Source organism: Symsagittifera roscoffensis, chromosome 5 (genome assembly GCF_963678635.1).
Source record: "Symsagittifera roscoffensis chromosome 5, txSymRosc1.1, whole genome shotgun sequence".
Taxonomy (NCBI): domain Eukaryota; kingdom Metazoa; phylum Xenacoelomorpha; order Acoela; family Convolutidae; genus Symsagittifera; species Symsagittifera roscoffensis.
Genome location: NC_087066.1, coordinates 10,567,266 through 10,588,772, shown reverse-complemented (window position 1 = coordinate 10,588,772; position 21,507 = coordinate 10,567,266). Strand labels below are relative to the sequence as shown.

The 21,507-nt window shown below is 37.3% G+C and overlaps 1 protein-coding gene across 1 annotated transcript in view; it reads left to right on the top strand.

Annotated features, from left to right (window-relative positions):
• LOC134845499 (cAMP-dependent protein kinase catalytic subunit beta-like) overlaps positions 1-21,507 on the top strand; it is a 57,395-nt gene that overhangs the window by 11,488 nt on the left and 24,400 nt on the right. Inside the window, exons 2-3 of the mRNA XM_063862403.1 lie at positions 7,944-8,005; positions 8,417-8,650. Of these exons, the coding sequence (XP_063718473.1) occupies positions 7,944-8,005; positions 8,417-8,650 (296 nt within the window). The remainder of the gene's footprint in view (positions 1-7,943; positions 8,006-8,416; positions 8,651-21,507) is intronic.

Sequence of the window (21,507 nt, the reverse complement as noted above, 5' to 3'; positions counted from 1 at the left end):
TACGGAACAGAAGGACAACAAACTACAAGATTGAAAATAAAGATGAATTTAACTAATGAAAAAAAAATCCAGATTTATAATGCCTAACAAATGTTAAATATTCTTCGACTGTTGTCATTTGTGAAATCTTTTGCTTATCTGCTTTTCTTTTCCTTGAACTTGGTCGACGATTTTTAACTTTATTGATAAGTTTGGACAGATTGGGGAAATAACGTCGAATGATTCTCAAATTTTTTATTTCTAAAAACGCCGGAGGATGAATTAATTTAAGCTTACGAATTAGTTCTTTATTGCTAGCTTTCCTTTTTCATATTAAATGTTTGGTCACAATAATTGTTAATATTCCTGTTTCAACCAAACGTCCATAAATATTAGTGTTATTTTGACGGTGTACGTAAATAATGGCTGATATTTTGTTTTTATACTCTTCTATTATTTTAATCAGACTTTCTGGTGTAAGTGGGTTATCGTTGTTTGATCTATGCTTGCTCATTGAAATATTTATAACATCGTGCCAAATTATAAAAATTTTCTCTATCATACATTTTGAGTAATTGCTTAAAAGATATTGAACAGTCTTTTGCCGGTTATTTGCATTCAAATTAAAGCTTAAACCTGGAACTGCTTTAAAAGTGTCGTCGAGGCGTTTTTGTAGAGTTAATGGTAATGTATTTACGAAGTGATGGAGAGAACTCGCAGCACTGATGAACACCATTGAGAGTGATAAGCGATACGGTTGTTTTAATGGCAATCAATTTAAAGAGTCTGTTGATGTAAAGTCGTCACATAGAAATGAAAAAAAAATTATCACGATAAGAACTTTAAGAACCCTTAGCTGAGGGTTTTGTAAGGTTTTCGATTCAGTACTATTTAAGTTAACGCGTACGGTTTATCGGTTAAACTCAACGACGTTACGGCGAAACGGTAGTAGTAACGGTCGCGGCGTTATGCGGCCGAAAACGGGGCGAGCCGAGCAAATTTTTAAATTTTATCACACCACTGGAGGAAACCGAGGTAGGGATTCACTCAAAAAACTTGCTCGACACGATTGACGGTTGAAACGGTTGAACGGGCAAGACGAAAACGGTTTTTTGCAATTTTGCTCTAAATTCGGGCAAAAAAATTTGTTTTTTTTTCAGTGAAAAGTTTGGGAAAAGTTGGAATAACCTTTTTTTCGAGAAATTTTTTTTTTTGAAAATTTTTGTTTATTCATTTTTTTTGCGGAAATTTTTTGTAAAATTTTCTGGATTTTTTTTTCACAAAATTTTTTGGGTTCGAGACTATTCTGGGGTAATAGGGTACTGGGTATGAACTATGATTAGGTATCTAGAACGGTCTTAATCGGTTTGCAATTAACAACATCGTTTGTAATTTTATAGCACTGATAATCAAAAAAGTAGCACTTTTTTTTGGTTAAGAAACTAGCACAAATTAGAGTCTAAAAGTTAGTTGAAAGCACAGGTTTGATCTTACAAGTTTTTTGCAGGTAGTTCACCGGGCCTGAGTCCAAAAGTACACGAAGATTCCACAAAAAAAACACTTTCCGCCTTGTGTGATGTCGGCATCTGGGTTGTCGGCTTTGTTTTTGACTAGTGGTGGTTTCCCTGTTTTTGACTTGAGGTCACACAAAATTGTGTTGGGCTTCTTGATTTGGAAATTGAGGTTGCACAAAATTGTGCAGGGCGGTTCTAGATTTAGAAGATCGTTACGTCGTATCTGCTGCTAGTAAGCTTGTTCTAAAGTCAGGCACTGGATTAGAGGCGTTGTATTTATTGACGAACTCTTGAACTGAACTGGCATATGTCGAATACATGCTGCAGAATCAGATTCATTGCGGATTGAAAATTTTCAGCAGGAAATACATTCAGTTCAATATAACTTTGGTACATTCTAAACTTCCGAACGGGAAGATAGACATCAATGCAGTTGAAATTCTTGAGAGGTAAAATGAGACTTCATCAATCGAACTGGCGGAATTAAAAACTTCTATGTTCCCGAGTCGCGGCACCAAAATATTCTGGCCTTTTTTATAAATTTTTTATAACTTATAAAAACAGGAAACAGAATCGGTTTAACTCAAGAGAATCAATAAACGGCGAATTTTAGTAATTTTTTATTGCACGGAATTAGCAACAACATTACACGTATCAAGTTAAAAAGTGGGCTTGTTCATGCCTTGATTTGTGTGATTTATGTGTTTTTTCACAATGAGTTCATACTTAGTTCACGCAGTTTAATTAACAGAAACTCAATTGCAAACCAATTTTGAAACGATTAAAATATTAGCATTTTATGTTCTGTCAGGTTCGGCTCAAATAGGATTCTCAAATAAAACGACTTAGGTGAGAATCGAACCCACGCCGAACTCCCCGGAACGCACTATGTATACGCTGAGCGATATAGCTGATATTGCTAAGCAACTATACTGGCTTTATACTATACTTTCATACTTTAATGCTATGTAGCATTAACATTTTAGAAGGTAATTTATGAAGACTAGGCTCTTTTTACTTCCCCCCCTGCAAAATTTTACTAGGGAAGTTTTTTTGTTCACTTTATCCGAATGCTACAAAAATTGGTAAGCGAACTAATTAGGCCATGACAAACATTTTTGGTCGTCATAATTAGCCTTGTAAAACCCCTCGTTACACCATAAAAAATTGACGCTTATGTGAGGTGGGGGGAAGAAAAAAGAGCCGACGACTAAATATGTTTGTGATGGCCTAATTAGTCTGCATGTCAATTTTCATGACAATCGGACAAAGTAAACAGTAATTTCAAATTGAAAAATTTGCAGGGGGGGGGAAGGAAAAAGAGCCAGCCTATGACAAATTTATTGATAACAAACATTGTAAAATCACTCGTTACACCATAAAAATCATGTTTGTGTGAGGTGGTGGGGGAAAGTTCTTTTTTGCTTGATATTTCACTTTCAAAACTAGATTTTGAAAAATATCATTGAGCTTGAAACGACGTTCTGAAAGGTAAGATTTTGAAGATTGAAGGGAAATTATTTTTTATTGAAATATCTGGTGAAATATCTTTGTTGTTAATTTTCTTGAAAGACTCAGGTATCAAGAAAGTTACTGCAGTAGAGATTCTTGGAACCTCAAGAACCCTGTTGTTGATGCTACGAATAAGTCAAAGTTGCCAAACAATTTTTAGTTTTTTTTGAGAAACATTTGAAAATCATCTATTTGCATGGGTGTTTTCTCCAAACTTATCATGTTTTACAGGTGAAACAAGCTACCGAGAACGCTGTTTCCTTAAGTTATCGTAAGCTTTAGTTAGCAATCTTGAAAACTAATTGGTTTTCATAATGAAATTCACAATGATCTTCTTCCACAGATGGAGTTAGACATCAAGCGCGAAGTGGTTTAGAAGGGATACATTACTTCCTCCATGAAAGGTTTGGTTTCAGTTCTCACTTCAGATAGAGCTGGAAGCAAAAAAAATAGGCCCTGTAACAGTATCTCTGACCTTGAGACAGTTCTTAAACCTTTAAAATGAACAGACTGCCCACGTATAATTCAATTGACTTTACTGGCACGAGGCGGTCGCAAGATGATGATGAACGATTTGAAGTTTTCGGGAAAGTTTCTCCAGCAAACAAGCGTCACTATTGGCAAAATCAAGACATAAAAACGGTAGTCATGAAAAAAGTAGCAAATGAGCTGAGATATGTATCAAACATGAACTGAAACTTTGATTTAACCCTGTAGAATAAACTATCCGTAAAAACAAAAGCTACTGTACTCTTATTGAACTAAAAAATGAACAAACCAAAAGTTGAGCAAATGAGGTAAATTCAGGTAAATTCATTTGCTCATCAATTGGTTTGTTCATTCATTAGTTCGATAGTAGTGCAGTAGTTTTTCTTTTTACGGATAGTTTATTCCACAGGGTTAAAGCAAAGTTTCAGTTCATGTTTGATACATATCTCAACTCATTTGCTACTATTTTCAGGACTACCGTTTTTATGTCTTGAGTTATGCCAAAAGTGACGCATGTTTGCTGGAGAATTTTTCCCGAAAACTTCAAATCGTTTTCCATCTTCTTGCGACCGACTCGTGCCAGTAAGGTCACTTGATTTTTACGTGAGCAGTCTATTCATTTTCATAGGGTTAAGAATTGTATCAAGGTCAGAGATATTGTTACTGGGCATATACTTTTTGTTTCCAGCACTATCTGAAATGAGAACCAAAACCGAATAGTTCGTGGAGGATGTATTGTATCCCTTTTAATGCGCTTCGCGCTTGATGTCTAACTCCATCTGTGGAAGAGGCTCATAGACCTTGAATATTTTTTTGTTAAGTTCATTATAAAAACTATTTAGTTTCCGCCTTGTCAAGATTGCTAAAGTTTACGCTAACTTAAGGAAACAGCGTTCTCGGTGGCTTTTTATTCCTAAAAAATTTGATAAGTTTTGAGATAACACACATGCAAATAGGTGATTTTCAAAATTTTCCCAAAAAAGCAAACCTTTTTTCGGCAATTTTGACATCTTCGTAGCATCAGCAACAGGTTTCTTGAGGATCCAAGAATTTTTCCTGCTGTCCTCAGTATACTCATAGTCATAAATGACCATCAATGAGGGTTAGTTTTACCAAGAAGCACTATTCTTTGAGGGTAACAAGTTGCATAGCTACCCACCTTACAAATCCGAGCTTTTTAAAATCACCGGGTATAAACCCTTCCTAAGATTACATCATAGGATCCATAGTGCTAAAAGCATTGTGACGATTACCACTTTTGGCTACTTCGGGAAAGACCAATTTCCACAAATAGCTTTCTCATCATCAGGGGATTCTGTAGAACACAGTTCCCCGTTTCTGGTCTCCACCAACACAGAAAGTTGTACCAAAAGTCGCCTCTATCCGAATATCTGAGAGACTACTAATGGCACTTAACTGGTGGCTTTCAAGGCCGTATCCAGACAGGGCATGCGCAATACAAAATGTCGAGTGATCCCCAAGGCTTGCGTTTGCCGAAGCAAGGCTCCCCAAGGTTCGCACTTACGTCTTTGAGCACTGGGCAATGCGGCGTGTGACATTTGCAGAAATGGCCTCGTTTGATGAATCGTCGGTGACATATTGGAAGCACGTGATCCAATACATCGCGCAGATAATAGGAAGTACAAATGCCCACCCGACAGCCCAAAAGCTCAGACCAAACCCCCAGGATACAACGGGGTAGATCCCATTACTGCGGACCCCACCACAAAGGACTGCGCCACTCTAGGATGTGCCACACTAACGTATCGAAAGTGTCCCAAAAATCTTTTTTTTGGCAATTTTGACTCATTCGTAGCATCAGCAACAGGTTTCTTGAGGATCCAAGAATGTTTCCTGCTGTCCTCAGTATACTCATAGCCATAAATGACCATGAATGAGAGTTAGTTTTACCAAGAAGCACTCTTCTTTGAGGGTAACAAGTTGCATAGCTACCCATCTTCTGAATCCGAGCTTTCTAAAATCACCGGGTTTGAACCCTTTCTAAGATTACATCATAGGATCCACAGTGCTAAAAGCATTGTGACGATTACCACTTTTGGCTACTTCGGGAAAGACCATTTTCCACAAATAGCTTTCTCATCATCAGGGGATTCTGTAGAACACAGTTCCTCGTTTCTGGTCTCCACCAACACAGAAAGTTGTACCAAAAGTCGCCTCTATCCGAAAATCTGAGAAACTACTATTGGCACTTAACTGGTGGCTTTCAAGGCCGTATCCAGACAGGTCATGCGCAATACAAAATGTCGAGTGACCCCCAAGGCTTGCGTTTGCCGAAGCAAGGCTCCCCAAGGTTCGCACTTACGTCTTTGAGCACTGGGCAATGCGGCGTGTGACGTTTGCAGAAATGGCCTCGTTTGATGAATCGTCGGTGACATATTGGAAGCACGTGATCCAATACATCGCGCAGATAATAGGAAGTACAAATGCCCACCCGACAGCCCAAAAGCTCAGACCAAACCCCCAGGATACACCGGGGTAGATCCGATTACTGCGGACCCCACCACAAAGGACTGCACCACTCTAGGATGTGCCACACTAACGTATCGAAAGTGTCCCAAAAAACTTTTTTTTGGCAATTTTGACTGATTCGTAGCATCAGTAACAGGTTTCTTGAGGATCCAAAAATGTTTCCTGCTGTCCTCAGCATACTCATAGTCATAAATGACCATGAATGAGAGTTAGTTTTACCAAGAAGCACTCTTCTTTGAGGGTAACAAGTTGCATAGCTACCCATCTTCTGAATCCGAGCTTTTTAAAATCACCGGGTATGAACCCTTTCTAAGATTACATCATAGGATCCACAGTGCTAAAAGCATCGTGACGATTACCACTTTTGGCTACTTCGGGAAAGACAATTTTCCACAAATAGCTTTCTCATCATCAGGGGATTCTGTAGAACACAGTTCCCCGTTTCTGGTCTCCACCAACACAGAAAGTTGTACCAAAAGTCGCCTCTATCCGAAAATCTGAGAAACTACTATTGGCACTTAACTGGTGGCTTTCAAGGCCGTATCCAGACAGGTCATGCGCAATACAAAATGTCGAGTGACCCCCAAGGCTTGCGTTTGCCGAAGCAAGGCTCCCCAAGGTTCGCACTTACGTCTTTGAGCACTGGGCAATGCGGCGTGTGACGTTTGCAGAAATGGCCTCGTTTGGTGAATCGTCAGTGACATATTGGAAGCTCGTGATCCAATACATCGCGCTGATAATAGGAAGTACAAATGCCCACCCGACAGCCCAAAAGCTCAGACCAAACCCCCAGGATACACCGGGGTAGATCCGATTACTGCGGACCCCACCACAAAGGACTGCACCACTCTAGGATGTGCCACACTAACGTATCGAAAGTGTCCCAAAAAAACTTTTTTTGGCAATTTTGACTTATTCGTAGCATCAGCAACAGGTTTCTTGAGGATCCAAGAATGTTTCCTGCTGTCCTCAGTATACTCATAGTCATAAATGACCATGAATGAGAGTTAGTTTTACCAAGAAGCACTCTTCTTTGAGGGTAACAAGTTGCATAGCAACCCATCTTCTGAATCCGAGCTTTTTAAAATCACCGGGTATGAACCCTTTCTAAGATTACATCATAGGATCCACAGTGCTAAAAGCATTGTGGCGGTTACCATTCATGGCAACTTCGGGAAAGCCCATTTTCCACAAATACTATTAGCATCAGCAACAGGTTTCTTGAGGGTCCAAGCAACAGGTTTCTTGAGGCGGAAACATATTCGTAGCATCAGCAACAGGTTTCTTGAGGGTCCAAGAATTTTTCCTGCTGTAACTTTTTTAACATCCGAGTCCATCAAGAAAATTAACATAAACAAATTTTAAGTTTCTTGACTCAAAATCCATTTGAATCCATTTCTCAGAAAAATCCAATATATTTGATCATGATCAATTTTAATGGGTTAAGTTAATATAAAAAATATAATGATTAAATTTCATTTCTATTGATTTATAATCTATTATAATGGATTGAAATGACATAAAAATATAAGTGTGATAATTCATTTTAATATAATTATAATAGATTTGTAATATAATGACAGTATTGTCTTTTATGATCCATGGAGGCCCAGTGCGGGATAGTTTTGAAAAAGGTTATATAAATCTGAAAATCAAAAGCAAAGAAGATCGAAAAGGAGCTAATATTTCAATAAAGCTTTGCGATTCGATTAAACAGTAAATTGGTATTATTCTTGTTAAGTATGTTCATCCCTATGGTACCTTATAACGAATCCCCCTTATTAACAAATGGATGAACAATTGACTATATTTTTACTTTTGTACCTTGTAACGAATTTTTCTACTTTTGCAAATGGCAGAGGGGATAGTCGACAAGTTCCTTTGAAACCTGTACTGACAAACAATTAAATCGTGGCGAGCTTAGAAATTTTGATTGCCTGAAACTACTTCATTTTTCAGTCCAGCAGTTTTTGTCCAGGGCCAAAGACGACTTCAACAAGAAGTGGGAACGGAACCCAAAGGTAAATTTTATAAACCATTTTAGATAAATGCAATCAACTTTCATAGAACTTATCATAAATGCAAAACACAAACTACGAAAGTATTTAGTATCAGATAAAGCTAGGTTTGTTTTGATTGTTTTTTCTCAATATTTTTGCGTGTTTATTTTTCGATTAGGCTATTTTCCAGTTCCCCCCACTTTTTGATTTTTTCTAAAATTTAATATATGGAAATCAATTTAAGTTGACTTTCCTCAATATAAACTGCATTAAAATGTGTCAGCGTGAACAAAAGTGAACAAATTTTTACCACATTTCTTACAAAATGTCATGTGAACAATTTTTGAGCAGCCTAATTTTAAATTTTCTGTGGGGGTGGGAAACTAGAAAAGAGCCTTCGATTGCCAAAAAAAATATCTTTTTTGTCTGCAGAGCTCAGTGAAGTTGTCTGACTTTGAGATCAAACGGACCCTGGGCACTGGCTCCTTCGGCCGAGTCCTCCTCTCCCGCTACACTCCGGCCAAGGAGGAGAAGTACTACGCAGTGAAGGTGCTGGACAAGCAGAAGGTGGTCAGACTGAAGCAGGTGGAACACACTCTGAATGAGAAGAGGATCCTCGCCTGCATCTCCTTCCCATTCATTGTCAAGATGGCATTCTCATTCAAAGTAAGAGAAATAGATCCTTCTTTCGTTATTCCCCCCTTCCCCATCCCAATGTATAAGGACGAATTCGAATTATCCACAAAGGAACTAGGGGAAGCAACAACATACGAGCTGTTTAGTTCTTCACAGAGAACTGCCGTTGTGCCCATATTAAAGAATTGCATCCAGCTTTTTTGACTATTTTTCTTGGCTGGGTAATGTTGTCTCAGCCTCAATTAACGAAAAAACGAGCACGAATCATGGCGAGCCAGGAACATCTGACTTTTTTTTGAATGTAGAGACATAACCACTTCACCATCGACCCTATAGCAACAAGTAGTGATCTGATTAAGGTACTGGGGAGCGGTGGTAAAGTGGTTTAAAGTGGTTGGGTCTCTGCCCGCATTGGAGTTCCATGAAAACAAATCGATTATAATCAATTAAAAATCGATTATAATATTACTGTTTTTCGAGGCAACAAAATCCTTTTTTCATCCATTATAATCAATTTATTTTCACTTTTGTGGACACTGACAATGAAATTAAATTATAATCAATTTTTTTTTCACTTTACCGAGATGCGAATTTCAACGCACATGGTCTTTTCTACGTTTTAAATTAAAGTTGGTTACGTTGATTACTTGTTGTTCAATTGAATTTTTTTCTACCTAACTTTGTTATTTTTGTGGGTTCAGGTGCGGGGACGTGGGTTCAGGTGGGGGGGGGGGGGGGGAGGGTTGTGGGTTCAGGTGGGGGGTTCAGTGGGGGAGGGGAGCAAAGGGGCAAACGTTAGGGGGATTGAAGGGGAGCAAAAGGGCAAACGTTGGAGGGGGGGGGGGCTGAACGGAACCTTTTTGCAATTTGAGTTTAGGTTAAGAAATGGATTAGGACGTGCACTCGCTTTGCAAAGTTTGCGCATCACTCACTTGTGATTTCCTACTTATTATAAAATCCATAATAATGGATTCAAAATGAATTATAATGCATTTTGTTATGGCGAAAAAAAACGGATTCAAATCCCTTTTTAGTCCAATTTTGTTGTCTGCACGTAACATGGGATCGATTATATTTACAACATTATAGACCACGAAAATCCATTAAAATCGATTTGTTATCTTTTTTCTTAAATGCGGGCGCCTCTCAACCGAAAGTCAACCATGATCCGTCAACCATGATCCGTGCTCGTTGCAAGTATTGTACATGTATAACTTAACCCGGACACAACAGAGGTTCTCTTTTCCCTTGGTATAAATCGTCTGATGGAAATTTTGAGATTTTGTATCAAACATATATGAAACCTTTTAACCATACACTCCATGCTACATGACTTGCTTAATTGACCTGAAAAAGATAACAGTTTAGTATGCATAACTAAGAGTAATTATTTCAAAATAACTCTTAGGATTAAAAGAAAAAAACTAATACTTAGTTGTTAACCACAACCTGCAGGTTGTTAACCACAACCTGTAGTAAATCCATTTGAATCATTTGTTTTATACATACCATTTTTATCCTGCTCAAGATTTTAAAAACCTTTGTTTCCTTGAGTCTGAGTGAAACTTTTGAAGTTTTTGGTTCTGAGTTGATTGTGTTCTGATTTTAAGTCGACTTTAAACATTTGTTACAAAACGCTAGCCTCTTTTACTAGCAGCAAGGAATGACTTTTCAAATAAAAGTGTAAATTAGGTAGCAAAATGTCTTCAAAAACTTATGAAGCTATTTAAAGTAGGTGACTATTTTAGAATGGTCAATCTGGAGCTGCATGAAACTCACAAAAAATGATTTTTCAAAAATGACTTTTTAAAATAGAATTTTTCCGCTTGGGAGTTTAGAATACACACAACCCTTTGAAAAGAAATTTTTTTGGCAATTGGTTGACGGAAACTCTAGTCCAGCTCTGTCTTATTTTTGGTGTAAGTATTGATGCTATGTTGAAAAAAATTAAAATATTTAGTTAAAAAATATTCAAAAAGATTTTTTAAATTGAAACTGAATGACTAACGTTTTTCGAGAGTCGATAAATGCGATGCAGATTTTTGTGAAAGTCGTGTTTTTTTTCTCTGGGAAAGCCAAAAAAATATTCACGCCCAAAACTGATTTTTCATGGTTGTTTTGTTGATTTTTTCTTAAATTCACTTACTTCCTTTGTTGAAAGGAAGAGAAAGTCCACTATCAAATAGCAAAAATAAACAAGACTGCTCGTATATCAAGGCAAAACCCTGAATGTCCCGACTCTTCTATCATTCACAGAGAGTAGTGTTTGTTCCGATTTTCGACACGAAAGTAACGGAATTTTTATGCTCGGGGTGGTTTTTTTTTTCTTCAGACATATTTCGACTTTTTAACTAGCCATTTTTGACAAAATTTTTTATATCATTCGAAAGGTATTGCTGTCCTGAGCTCAAATTTGAAAAGATATTTCATCTGTGATTATTTTTTGTAATGTTACGGGTGTTAAACGATTGCCATTTTGGCCAATTTGGAAAAATTAACGCTGGATATATTTCGCGCTATTAACGCGAAAGCGGAGATTAAATCCGTCTTAGAAATCGTTCCAAATTGGTTGACGAAGCCTATTTGCCCAGTTGATTTATTACAAGGAACGAAATCTATATTTTTGTACTTTATATAGCGTGTGGGGTGATGAGTTTCATTAAAAATTTCAAATTTTAGAAAAAAAACTTTCATTTTGTTTTATTTCATTTAATTTTTGAGTGCTATTATTACTGCTCCATAAACCTTTAAAGGCAATCGGAAAATTCAGGGCTTCAGCCTGATTTGAGCAGTTTTGTTTGGAGTTTGTATTGAAAACCGATAAATTTTGGACAATATCAAAGTGTGAAAATTTGAGCCATACGAAATTAATACGACCGAATAGCTCAATTGTTAGCAAAGTTCTAATTAATTGAAGGCGCCAATTTTAGAACTTCAAACGATTTATAATCAATTGTAACGATAACATTTTTGGTGATATTTTGAACTATTATAATCAACTATAATTGATTATAATTTTTCAGAAACCTCTTATAATTTGTTATAATCTATTATAATAGGTTATAATCCTTTTTTCTATCAAAATAAAATCTCACAAAAAAAAACTTTTATAATGGATTATAATTTACATATTCTGCATGAAAACACAGCAAAAATCAAATTTAATTTAAAATTAAGTTAAATGTACAAAATGGCAGTTTCTCTTAGTTCGGTAACCAACTGGAAAGCACGTAAAACAAAACAAAAATAAAACGAATTGAAGCGATGACGTTTGTTCATTATTAATGGATTTTAATTTATTATTATAAATTATAATTCAAAAAAATCGTCAAAAAAAAAATTCAAAAACTAATCGATTATGATCGAATATAATGATTTTTATTGTTTCGAAAAACAGTAAAAAAAACTAATCCAGTTTTAATCAATTATAATGAATTCTTTTTGAAATTTACGGAGACTGACATCAAAAATCCATTATAATCTATTAACTTCTCTTTTTACTGAGTGCGGGATGGCCGATATGGCAATTTTCAAACCCCCCCGAGCTCTACAAAAAAATAATCGGAGGAGAAACATCTTTTCAAATTTCAACCCAGAAAGTCGATATATTCAAAAAGTTATATAACAAAAAACTTTTTTGAAAACTATTTTTTCAATCGGCGAACCTTGACTGAATAAAAAGGATCACATCGAGCATAAATTTTCCATTTTCTTCGAAAGTCGGAAAAAAAACCCAAAAAAATTGGTCTTCTAATTTTGACATTGAAGTCTTTTCAGACTTACCTGAGGAAATTAAAAAATACCCATTGATTCAGTTTTCTAGTTTTTAATCAAAAACAATAGGTTTTTGGTCAATCTTTTTTCTTCTAAACTAGAAAGTTCAAGTTTTTTAAAAACACTGTCAATAGATTTTTTCTGTTTCTTTGTTTTACACTCTTTTCCAACTGTTTGTTGGCCATGTTTTGATGGCGGCAATAAAATATCAAAATTGCCAAAATGAAACTTTTTCACGTTTTTAAAGCCCAAAATGGGTTTTGTATAAATAGAATCAAAATTTAATTTTTGTTTGAATGACATAGTCCTGATAAATTGCGTAAGGTTCAAAATACTGCTTTATTTTTTTGAGAAAACAATTAATCTTTTGCTCAGAGACCATTTTATAAGATATATCAGCCCGAGAAATGGCAAGTGTAATATAAACAATAGTATCTGAAATTTATTGCAAATTTTAGCTTTTGTGTAATTCAAACCTTTGTATAAGTTCTTCCGTGTTGATCTAGCAGCAATGTTTATTTCCTCATTGAATGCTCTATTGCTGTTAACACATTCAGCAGTGAAAGATATCAATGTCGCAAAAGATCTTTACAAATTGAGTATTTCTCATCTTTGGTTTGGGAAAAATTGGCAAAAAATTAAGCGATTTTTTCTTAAATGCACTTACTTTCTTGGTTGAAAGAAAGGCAAAATCCACTATCGAATAGCAAACATTTAATGCCAAAAAATTCGATCGACTTTTTATTTTGACACTGGAGTTTTGTCAAACTTACCAGAGGAAATAAAAATTTGTCCATTGAATCAGTTTTCTAATTTTTTATTCAAAATCAAAGGCTTTTCGGACAATCTTGTTTTTTTTTCTTTAAAACTCGGAAATTCAAGTGTTTAAAGAACAATTCGATATACTTTTTTTCCTGTTTATTTGCTTACATTGACTCTTTTCAACTATCTGTGGGCCGTATTTTGATAGCGGCTTTAAATTTTCAAAATTGTCAAAAAAAGTTTTTTTCACCTTTTTAAAGCCCAAAACGAACTTTGTTTAAATAGAATCAATTTCACTCCTAGTAACAAATAAATAATGGCAAATCATTTCAACTAATTTGGAACAATTTCTAAGATGGTTTGAATAACCGCTTAGGCGTTAAAAGCGCGTTAAAAGCCCATAACGCGCGTTAACCCCCCCCCTAACTTTACGAAAAATGATCACAGGTAAAATATATATATTTTTTAAAATTTAAGCTCAATACAACAATACATTTTAAATGATATAAAAATTCCGTCAAAAATGGCCAGTTAAATAGTCGAAGCTTCTCTGAACAAAAAAACACCCGAGCACAAATAAAATGATACTTTCGTTGCTAAAGTCGGAACAATAAACATTAGTATCTCAAATTTAACGCAATTTCTTGTTTTTGCTTAAAATAATTCTTTGAATAAGTTCTTCCGTGTTGATCTAGCTGCAATGTTTTTTCCTCAATCAGCATTCTATTGGTATTAACTCATTGAGCAGTGAACGATATTACTGCCGCAAAAGATTTTTTTAAATTGAATGATTCTCATCTTCGGTTCCGTAACAAATAGGCAATAAAACGTTTTCAAAATTGATTTGGGAGTTCAGGTTCTTTTGCGCGCTTTAGCTGCTGATAATGATAGTTATTGTTTCAACTTTCAAAGAAATCGGAAAATTTTTTATTCAGTCAGTTTTCGCCGATCGAACTAACAGTTTTCAACAGAATTTTTTTATACCTCATTGAAGATATCGACTTGCTGAGTTCGATTTTAAAAAGATATCTTACCTCCAATATTATTTTGTGAAAATCTGGGGGTATGAAAATTGCCAATTGGCCATGTTCTTGACTAAATTATGTGCACTTTGAACAGTTCATTCATAATGATGAGAGCGTAACGCGAATTGTTTATGCGTGGCTAATTATCCCGCGCAACAAAATCGTTCCAAACTGAATTGAGGCTAGCTAAGCGTTCGTATGAGTTTTGTACGACTCAAGTTTCATTTTTCGATTTTGTCAAAAGTTTGTAGGTTTTCAATACTTTCTTTTCCCAAAAATTGTTCGATCTGAATTAAGGGACAATCGGAACATTCACGGTTTTGCTGATATACTAGCAGTCTTAATAGTGTGTTTGTAACCACTTTTTCCTTTACAGCAAGTAACGATGGCGTATTTTTAGTATATGTAACAAAAAAATCCCAAGGAAGATTTTTCAATTAGCGGGTTGAAAATTCATGTTTCTCTGCATTCTGAAATAACTAAAAGTCAGCGCTGATTCGTAATTAATTCAAGGGTGATTCCAAAAATTTCATTCTGATGCAAGAGTTTTTTCAAAATCGTGATTTCAGCGCTGGTTCATTGATATACCAATCCTGAGCGCGAATAAAGGGACGCTGATCAAAGCTTGAATGAGGAATGGCAAATACTGATTTTTTCTCTAAAACAGCTGTGAAAATACGGTTTCGATGTGTTAAATTAATCCAGTGAGATAAGTAACCGTATGTTAGAAAGTTGGTCGGAGACAATAAAATAGCTGTCATCCGAAGGTGACAGACAAACTCCGAAGGTTAAATACCAGTTAGCGCCAGACAGATAAATGAATTAAGTAGCACAACTAGAAATGGAACATGAACTAAATTTAGATACTATGACATTTCCCTCCTTGTAAAAATTCATGACTCTAATTAATGTATCCAATGCATCGATGTTATCAGTAATCAATAGGGTTAATAACAAGTTTTGTCAATCAACTACAACAACATTTAAAACACAAACTTTTGAGTTTTTGCCGTTTCACAGCATGCCCTCTCCCTGGACCTCCATATGTTAATAGTTTTGTAAGTTTGTTTATATAGGTTTGTTACTCATACTTCTTTTCATATTTTTTTTTCATTTTGCTCCTGACTTATCCGTCTTTTGGATGTTATCGATCATGACTGCCCCCATCTTAGTCACTGCGGTTCGTTTTCTTCCCGACCGTCTAGAACTAGTTTCGTCCAATGAACTAGCCGAATCTTCACTTGAGTAGGAAACAAGTCGTTGTTTCCGACCCCGCTTCTTCTCCCCGGTTGCTGGAATTTGTTCCGCCTCGCGTTTCGTCTCCTGTTGTATCTTCCTTCCTTCGGTTCGCTTCGATTTCCTGTTCGCGTGCCATTGTGTAATACGTCGCTGTCTCGTAGTTACTGGGTCAAATCGTTATAGTTTCAGTTTGTACTTAGTCCTCTCCCCCACTAGACGTTCCTTGTCCCTCTTCACCAGCGTTTGCTCCCCCACTTGTCGGTTTGGCTTGCTTTGTTGTAATTAGCGGTAAATGGTCCTCCGCGTCCGATTCTTTCCCACGGAATTTTGGAATCGTGATTTCTTTCCCACGGTGCTATGGAAAGTTCCCCTGGCGCCTTTTGAGCTACTTGGTTGGCTACTACTCATTAGTAACTTCCGTTTTAAGTCCCATGGCGTTGGTGGTGCCGCGATTTTTCCCGGCGCCCGTTTTTTCAGAACCTTTGCCTTCTTTAGTGCTACTCCCGATTTTCTAAGCACAGCACTATTACTCATTTCAATAGTATGCTCACTTTGATTAACTATATTGGAATTTAATGGTCTATACCTATTCATATTCCGCTCCCCGGTCCTCTGCATCCTCTGCCGGTGGTATTCCGACTGGGTCACTTGGTGCTCGCACAATTCCAGGCTCATCATCCTGGTTAGCAGCTTGGTCCTCGGCCAATTTCAGTGGCCTTCGCCTGTTTATCTGGTCGTACTCAGTGTCCGATCGGATTCCCCAGTTGGTGTCCATATGCTCCGGCATTGCTTGGGCGATTGGGTCTCGTTCAACTAAACATGCAGTTTTTGATCGTCTTACATTTTCCCAATTTAGATTCCGTAAAGTAGGCTTTTTAGTCAAATTTCTGAGAACCGTGTTAGCTTCCCGGCCGTGGTGCGCTTCGAACGGTGTTATGTTGAGGGTGGCGTTTTTAACAAATCCTAAAGCTCCGAGGGCTCTTTCGACCATCCGATCCAAGGGTTCCGGTTTATCCTCCCGCGCATACGTAAGTACTGAGTTCTTGATGCTGCTAATCGTGCGTTCGACACATCCTGTTGCCCTATGATCGTTTACTGGCGAGATGCGAATTTCAATTCCCTGTTCATGACAAAATGCCCTAACCTCCTTAGACATGAAGTTTGTTCCTTGATCAACTCGATTTTGGCGCGGAATTCCATAGGCAATAAAGTATGCTTTTAGAAATTTAAAAATTTTATCCAATTGGTTCAAATTACAGACCATAGCCGATCCACCGCCATCAAAACATACTTTTAGACTCCTTCAAGTAGTTAATGGGCCCCCAAAAATCCAGTTGTGCCGATTCATTCGGTTCTTTTGGCTCAGTTATTTTCCCTATATCATCTTTCGAACACATATTTTTCAAGTTCTTACTAGCTAACGTGCATTCCTGGAAATTCCCGGCGATAGTTGCTAAGTTACGGAACATGTACGGGTACCAGATGTCTTTGGCCGCGTCATACATACTTAATTTCCCGTGGTGATAATAATGTAGCCTATTGTTTATCGCCGCTTGCAAGGTGTTAGGGATCACTAGCCTCTCGTCCATCCATAGGCATCCGTCTCTTACGTAAAAGTCCTGAGTATACTGTGCATAGTACTTACTCATCGCTGCAATTTTTGAGTGTAACTGAGGGTCTTTACTTTTAATTAATTCGATAATGGCTTGTAGTTGTGGATCTGAATTATATTGTGATTCTATAATTCGAAGATTAAACAATTCGGGAAGAGCGGTTTGTTTACTGACGATTTTGCAATTTCTCGGAATAATGGACATAACCCTATTTTCCGGATTAACCGGTGGATAACTTTCGCCAGGATAAACCGACGGAAGGGAAAGGATGGTATTTGTTTTAGTGCTCCGAACTTCTATTGTAACCGCTTGCATATCCACATCAATCTCCTCTATTTCATCGCTACTACTAATGCTGGGGTGTCGTTCCAATAATTTTCTGATTTTTCTTTCCATAATTGAATTGTGTTTTAAATTTAGAGTATTTGTTTTTGAAGAATTTAAGTAACCAAAGTCAGCTTCAATAATAGTCCCAACTAAATTATTAATAGACTTAGTTGACCTGCCGGAGATGCACATCGTCGCTCTGCTCTGTGATTGGTCCAATTTGCACTGCATGATCGTTCACCCTCTACCGGTCGTTTTCTATTCGATATATTACAACCGCGTCTATTATTAGTAACCGGTGGAGACTCGAGTCTATTTTTGGAGAAAGCTTCCTTTTCAAATCCGAGGGCGGATCTATTTCGACTAATTTTCGCCACCGTAAACATACTGTCATAGGTGCTAACCGGTTGAAGTTCCAAACTGGAATGCCTTGATAGATAATCAGCGAGTCCAATTTTTGCTCCGTGTTTATGCTCTACTTGAAAATCGAATGGTATAAGGCGATCTAGCCATCTTGTTAATCTGCTGAACATTGTTTTGTTCTTTTTTTTTGTTCCCATTTAGCAATGATACTAGTGCCTTATGATCCGTAACTATTAAAAATTTTCTTCCCATCACATAGTTGCGGAAAAATTCCGCCCCCCCTCCCCCACACAATTGCAAGCATTTCTAATTCATTCGTTGAATAACTTTTCTCTGCCTCGTTTAAATACAGGGATGCGAACGATATCGGCCTCCAGCCGTCGGCGTTTAGTTGCTCAAGGACCGCTCCGAGCCCGTTATGACAAGCGTCCTACACAATTCTTGTGTCCCGGTGTATATCAAAATGCCGAAGTTCTACTATGTTAGCCACCTGCTTTTTCAGGTTGATGATTCCGCATGCGCCGGAAGATATTTGTGCAAGCTGTGAATGGAACCCATAAAGGATTTAAGTTGTGACACCGTTTTTGGTGCTTCTAGCGATTCGATCGGTTCCGTTTTTCGGACGCGCGGTGTTATTCCGGTACGAGTTATTTTGTGCCCCAACCATTCACAGTCTCTCCGCGCAATTTGGCATTTAGTGAGCCTAAGCGACATATTCTCGCGATGTAACTTCCGCAAAATTCTCTCAACTGTCGAGATATGCTCAATCTCAGTGCCTTTGGTGACCACCAAAATGTCATCAATAAAGGCATGCGCCTGCGGAAATTCCGAAAGGATCGTATCCATCACTCGCTGAAATTCCGCTGGCATGGTTGTAAGGCCGTAGAACCCCGTTTGAAAGCGATACGTGCCCGTTGTTTTCCTCCCACCAGCGAAAAATTGCATTGAACGCTCGTTTCCGGGCTAAGTGGTAATTCACCGTACGCGTGCGTAAGGTCCATAGTTGAAAAATATACGTCTCCTGGTTTCCGTTCGCTTATCGTTTGTCCTACCGTATCCATGAGCGCTTCAATACTCGGCATTTGGTATTCATTTGACATAATCTCCTGAGCTATCCGAATCCCACGATCATTGCTTCTTTACCGGTGTATTTACCCAGCCAACGGAATTCTCATGCTGCGAATAAGTATCCTCAGCGTCGCCTATTTCACTAGCTTTCCTATCCTCCTGATTTTGGATTAGTCCCACTGCCGGTCTTCCCCGATTGTTTCGTTTTCCCCGACAAGTCCTCTCGTAATGTCCCGGTTTCCGGCAGAAATTACACGTTGCATTTTTGGCTGGACAATTTGTGAGGTGTTCCGTGATAAAATTCCAATTATAAAATTCCGTGATAAAATTCCAATTCCAAGGTGTTCCGGGTTGATCACAATTATAGCGTCTTCTAGAACCACCCCCTTTCATTTCTGCTCGTCCTCTAAACGATCCACGGCCCTGCTGTATTTTGTTTCTGTATCCTCCTCGGATGGTTCCCCGTCTTGATTTGGAACGCTCCAGTTCCACCTGCGGTGCCACTAGTTCCTCCCCCGGTTGTCAATCCGTATGACTTAGCATATTTGTATCCACGTTCATATGAAAGTGCAATACTGGTGCAATATGAAAGTGCCTCTGGTGTCTTCGTCGAGCGACATAACTCATTTTGGGCCTCCCTATTGTTCATGTTCACAATGAACACATCCTGCAAAATCCTGGTCTCCAATGTTCCAAAATTACATCCAGCGGCCAGCCCACTCAACTTTGAGTGGAACTGCTTCAACGATTCTCCTATTTGTTGCTTCCGTGCCAATAATTGGAATGTCTCGTAAGTTTTGTTCCGTTCCTTCTTAATTTCTGTTTCAATAGTATCCAAAGTTCTAGAGTAGCTTGTTGTAGATAAATCCAGGTGTGGTCTCCTCGTATGTAGCTCATCCTGTCCTTTCTCCCCCAGACACAAATACAAGTTCGAGATAAGCGTTTGCTCCGACGCCAGGCCATCCTTCCTGCGCTGCGGTTAACGTACTGGCATAATAGAAGTTCTTCGGGTTTATGCAATGTTTAGCCACCATCCCCCATTGAAAACGATTGAACCAAAACTCCCATAGCATTGGTGGCCCTGCAAACGTCGAGGGCCAAAACGATGTAATCCCCAGTGGGTTTTTCCCCCCACTTTGGTCTGTTGGCTGCGCCATGTGAAAATACGGTTTCGATGTATTAAATTAATCCAGTGAGATAAGTAACCGTATGTTAGAAAGTTAGTCGGAGACAATAAAATAGCTGTCATCCGAAGGTGACAGACAAACTCCGAAGGTTAAATACCAGTTAGCGCCAGACAGATAAATGAATTAAGTAGCACAACTAGAAATGGAACATGAACTAAATTTAGATACTATGACACAGCCATTACTATTATTACTGAGATTTCTAGCCAGAAATAATAATTAAGTGTAGGTTTGCCTTAGCTCAATCAAAAATCAGTTCATTTGCTAATAACTAGTATCAGTAGCTTTTCTCGCAAGGGGTTTCCTAGTCACCACTCTATCACGGTCGTATATTGTTGCAAGAAAATAAAAAGGATAGTTTTAGCAGAAAAAGCTGAAGTATTTTGAGATAGTTGAGAAGAGGAACCAAAACGTAGTTTTTTCCTAGTATAATTTTCAAAAACCCATGATGTAGTACTATGCCAACTATGCAACTATACATAAATTTTATTGATAGACCCTCAAAGTAGACTAATTTTTGCAGCATAAAAACAACTTTCCTATCTTTTATAAGATAGTACTTTGTGATCTGCACAATATCAAGCTAAACAAAATAACCATTTTCACTTATTATCAAACAAAGTTTACATGATTATTTAGAAATGAGCAAGATCAAAAGGTTTTTTATTCATCACAAAGTATCAATTTAAGTAAAGCAAAAAAACTGCAGTAAACAACAAATTTTTGGCGGGCTGTTGAATAAGTAGCCTAACCTTACTTTCTGTTGTTCATTCTAAGATGATTTTATCTGATGCCTACAAATTCTTTCATTTTTTTGCTAAATTGTGACAGTATAAAATAAGGTGAATACGTTTAGCGTTCCTTTTACTCCTTTAATGACATAACTTTCTATGTTTTGGGAAACAAATTTTTACCAGAAAAGTTAAAACAGGGACAGATGTAGTGACGGCGTTTGATCTGCTTAAAGACAATTATTTTACGGTCTATCAGCAAAGTGTTCTTCGGTTTAACCGATTTTTTTTTGCGAATCTTGCATTAATTTAAAATTATCGAAATTGAATTACTGCATTGTGGTCTGGTAAAAGGTCGGTCTGGCAAACAGTCGGTCTCATAACAGACTTAGCACCTCATGTTTTTAGTCTGCTAAATTTTTGCACAAAAAACAAAAAAAATGACAGTTGTTGTGTAAAAAATAGCATACAAGGATCCAAACATAGTTAGTTTTAGAAAAAAAAAACCAAAAATTATTGTTTTGTTTCAAATTATTGTAGTTTTTTGTTGTAGAATCTAACAACTTTTTGAATCTCAGTTAATGGCTTTAAGTGACGACAGTTTTTTTTGCAAAATAGATGAATGACAAGGAAATGGTCTGATCTGAACAATGAATTTAATAACGAGCGAAACGAATAAATTGAAGGCATTTTGGATACTTTGCTTCTACTTTCTTTGTTTTACTGTCCATCAGAATTGCCTAATAAGTTCACTGTATGGATCAGACCCGTCTCTTTGTCACTCACCAAAAAAAATTA